The sequence below is a fragment of the Antrostomus carolinensis genome, unplaced genomic scaffold (genome assembly GCF_000700745.2).
Source record: "Antrostomus carolinensis isolate BGI_N321 unplaced genomic scaffold, ASM70074v2 scaffold48242, whole genome shotgun sequence".
In the NCBI taxonomy this organism is placed as follows: Eukaryota; Metazoa; Chordata; class Aves; order Caprimulgiformes; family Caprimulgidae; genus Antrostomus; species Antrostomus carolinensis.
The window spans coordinates 1-4,355 of record NW_010302591.1 but is presented as its reverse complement, the minus strand read 5'-3'; the positions used below and the strand labels follow the sequence as shown (position 1 = coordinate 4,355).

General features: G+C 50.0%; 1 protein-coding gene across 1 annotated transcript; it reads left to right on the top strand.

The window, feature by feature from the left end:
• Positions 1-340: 340 nt before the first annotated feature.
• On the top strand, positions 341-1,479 carry RPS25 (ribosomal protein S25; the record flags this gene model as incomplete). Its single annotated transcript, XM_010163831.1, has 3 exons — positions 341-524; positions 912-1,010; positions 1,400-1,479. Coding segments are annotated over 2 exons (279 nt in total), but the record flags the coding sequence as incomplete, so codon positions are not given.
• Positions 1,480-4,355: the final 2,876 nt, after the last annotated feature.

Genomic DNA, 4,355 nt, shown 5'->3' with positions numbered 1-4,355 from the left:
CCCCCCCCCGTCCTTCCACGCGGGTGGGCGGGTGCCCCTGGCACCGCGGGGGGTGGCTGCCCCTGTGCTGTTAGAGGAGCTGTTTGTTCATCTGGCCACGAGTTGTACGTGATGATATAAAATCTGAGCAATAAAGGGCTTTACGCCTTTTCCTTAGAGGTGCCGCAGGAATTACCTGCAACCCGCACGTCTATAAAGCGCGTCCTGCGCGGCCCATTAGCCCTTCAGTGTGGGGTGTGATACAGGGACGTTGGGTGGGGCAGTTGATCTTGTGTTATTGCTTCAAAGATGGCTCAGTGTTGTTTTTTTGTGGGCTTTTTTTCTCCTTTTTTTCCAGTAGAAGTGGTCCAAGGGGAAAGTGAGAGACAAGTTGAACAATCTCGTCCTGTTTGACAAAGCCACCTATGACAAACTGTGCAAAGAAGTGCCCAACTACAAGCTCATCACACCGGCAGTTGTCTCGGAGAGACTGAAGATTCGAGGCTCCCTGGCTCGGGCTGCCCTCCAGGAGCTGCTCAGCAAAGGTGAGTGCTCAGAACTGAAACCTGCTTGAATTGGATGTTTCTTCTCTTTGCTCGCCTAGAAGATTTCGTGCTGTGTCTGAAGGACACAAATTGGTGTGTTTTTGATAAAATGCTGCCTTAACTTGCATTTCAGTAGTGCTCCAAAGTAGGGAGCTGCAGTTCTGCTGCGCTCAGTGGCTTTGCTGTAATAAGAAAGTCCTGCCAGAAGGATGGGTTGTGGCGTAACCACTCCCAGACCTGAACAAAAGCCTTGTCTGAATGTCTGTGGTGTGGGGTACCCTGTATTTCCTGCCAGGAGTTGTCTGCTCTGCCACTTTGGAAGGGAGCACCACATCCCGGGCGTCCTCACGGGTGCACACATGCTCTCAAATTTCTTTTATTTCCTAGGTTTGATCAAACTGGTGTCCAAGCACCGAGCTCAAGTGATTTACACCAGAAACACGAAAGGTGGAGACGCGCCTGCAGCAGGGGAGGACGCGTAGGGAGGTGAGACAGAGGAGGGGCTCTCTGGGGGAGTGGGCTGTGCTTTGTCAGGGACTGACAAACAGCTCCACGCTGTGGAAGGGACAACTCCTCCACTGCCTTGGGTGGACTGGTTCTCCAGATGTTCAGAGGACATCGCTCGCCCTCTGAGCGAGTTCCTGAGCGGTGTTCCTGGAAACAGCTGTTTCCAGAATTAAAGGGCAGTTTGCTGCTTTGACCCTGTTGCCTGTGAGGTGGGGGAAGCTGTGTGTGCTCTGTCCTGTCTCTGTGGGCTGTGTCCTCCCTGCTGTCACACAGCTCTGTGACAGAGCCTTCTTGTTGGAGCAGAGCTGTCGGATGGTTTGGTTTGTGCTGTGACCTGGTTGTCTGATTTGGGACTTCTTGCTTTGCAGGTTCTCCAGTGACCTCGCCAACAATGTGTCACATGTAGATGCACACAATAAAATTATTGAAATAATTTTTCTTGCTTTTTCAAGAACGTGTTTGTTTCCTTATTGACGCATTATTGCTAGCTGATTCTGGTATGGGTCATGGTTGTCTTGCTCTACCAGCGAGTTTTTGTGTTTACACAGTGTTAAAATGTACAGTGAGCGTGCTTATGTAGTGCTAAAATGGAAGGAACTTTTGCATCACCTGCAGCAGCCAGTGAGTTAAACTATATTTGGTTCTAGCAGGAGGAAAACTGAGTTTTCTTCTATCATAGACAGGGAAGGTGCTCGTAGGATATTTTCATTATTTATTTGAACTCCCTCCAAACAAGCCTCGCCCATAGATCTCCATGTGTACAGGTCCATGTCTAGGGGGGAAGCGTAGATAAGCAGCCCCAACTACAGCTGTATTTTATTTAAATGTAAAAGTAAGGGCTTTAAGGCTGCCTTTCTTCCACTGAGGGCTAAGTAGTTGTTCTTTAGGTGAGGCTGAGTAAAAAAAAGTAATACAAATTAGAATGAAAACATCAGGCGTGTGGCAGGATTGTCTCCAGAGCAGGCCTGGGATCTGAAACGAGTTTCAGTTCGTTTACTAACACAGATAATTTTTTAAAGAAAAGAAATTTATTTCTGAAAACACCCCTGGCAGAGCAGCCTTCAGCAGCAGTGCTCAGCTCAGTGTTACACCATGCTCACCCTGCCTTCCAGGGGCCTGAACGCATCTAGATGCACATACGAAATAAAAGCACTAAACTTTGTGGCAGCAGCAGCAGCAGCAAAGCTGCAGCTGCCTGTGATCCACCTTTCCACAACAGTCAGAGCTTCGCTTCTTTGGCACTCCTCTTCTGATCACCTTTTTTTCTTCTTTTCCCCTGATTCAGTTCTAAACTGATGCCTGAAAGAGAGCAGAGAAGTCAGAATGCAGCAGCCTTTAGAAAGAGGTAACGAACGCTGCCTCGTCTCACAAGTAAGAGAGCGCTATGCCTAGTGGTTTAGAGCAGAAGCTCGCTCAGTGATTCTCTTTCATTGAGCGGTAGCGATCTCTTCAGCTAGCTAACACAGATTTCTAGAGTATTGCAAGGTGCCAGGGGGACAAGTGTGCGTATGTGCACTGGGTCTGAAAGGTGAGCTGAGCTCAGCGAGGCAGACACCTTTGTGCGCGCGGCACCTGCAGTCGCAACCACGCTTCACCTGGTGAGCTACACGCGCGCTGGGCCAGGACGAGAGCGACGCTCTGCCTGGATGGAGTGCAGCAGGGCACAACTCGTTCCTGCGGTAAGATGTCTCCTTGTGACTGCTGCTACCGAGGAGCCCCCGCTGCGAGTAGCGTGTGTTGGAAGGAAGCTGCGCAGCCTCGCTCGGCACGTGGGTCCGCACTGCCCTGAAGCTCACCTGGACTGCCACCTCCTGCCGTGATTCCAGACCCGCCCGAAGGAAGGGAGCCAGCTGTTGCCTGTCTGAGAGGTATGGTCAAAGTTGGCACCAACACGCTCTGCTGGGAGCTTTTTCAGCTTCTGCTTCTCCTCTGAAAAAAAAAATAAAAATGTGTAAAGCAAAAGGTTTTTTTAGTCACGTAGCTTTTGATTCTTCAACGTGGTAGAGGGGAGGTAAGGTTCACTGAAATGCATACGGCCCGCTCACTTTGTTTGAGAAATTCCTCATACGAAGGTCCAATTTGTTGTTTACTTCCATCCTCCTCCTCTGTTAGCCATGGAGGTTTTGCTCCTAGAAGGCACAGGGTAAATGTGTGTAGCCTCTGAAGTTATCCTAAGCTGGAGACGGATAGCGAAGAGCATCCCCTCTGCCCCCTGTCCTTGCAGCTCGCCCTGCCAAGTAAGTGGCCAAGGAAAAGTAAACTTTGGGCTTTGTCAGAAAAAAAACTGCTTTAGTATATAAAATACTAGCAAAAGAGCGAGCACCTCCTGGTTACGCTGTAACTGCTTCAAAATGGCTTTCAGTTATCCCTGTTAGATTTGCAAGCCAAGTTTCCAGAAGAGTAGTAACCACGAGCCAGGAAGCCAGTGTGCTTACCTGTGTGAACATTTCCTTTCCCTTCTGTTTCCTGTGAATGGAAAACACTAATGAGAAAGTGATGGTTTTAAGAATATCTCTGAACATAGTGGCATTATGTGCGTCCCTTCCAGTTCTGTTACAAAAAGACACAGAGGGAGGCTCTTCTCTGCCGTCTTTAGGGAGCATTTGGATTTTTAGTGTGTGTTAAAGAATGTTTGCTTCATGAAACACAAGTTAGCACTGGAAGCTCTCAGCTAGTTGCTCACGTGAAGCTGCAGAGCTGCCTGTCAGCCACCAGGATTGCAGCCCCTAGTTTGGCTTTGTCACACGTGCTGTGTGGAACTTGAAGTTGTTTAAAATGTCACACTCACTGGCACGTCACCCCTACCTGGTGGCCAATGAAGGTCAAAGCTTGGCCTGATTCCATCCAGTTTAAGTCAGGTCCTGCCTGCATCCCGCTCGGGCCAGGCTGCTCCGCATCATGAGAGGCGTCCCTGGAACACAGGAGCCGAGAGGCAGTCTGAGAGGTGAGTGACTGTCAAACTCTGCCAGTGACGTTTGTCCGGAGGTTTCTGGAGCAGGAGTTCTGTTTGTGTTTGGAGAGCTTTACAGTAAGAAGGAAAAGGAGACATGTTCTCGGGGCAGGATAGCGTTGAACACGGGTATGTTATGGCTCTGCTCACTCGTTATGGCTGTTGGTGCTTACCCACGAATGTGTGGAAGAAGGGAGAGGAATCTTCCCGCAGCTGCGGTGCTTACTGGAGGCTAGATAAAAGTTTGTGAGGGATCTGAACGAGTGCGAGATTCTGGAGGTGACAGCGGCAGCTCTGGCAGCAGGTGCTGAGGGCAGACGTGGCGGTGGGGCAGGGTGGGGGGGTCAGGGAATGTGGCTCTCACCTCTGGGGTG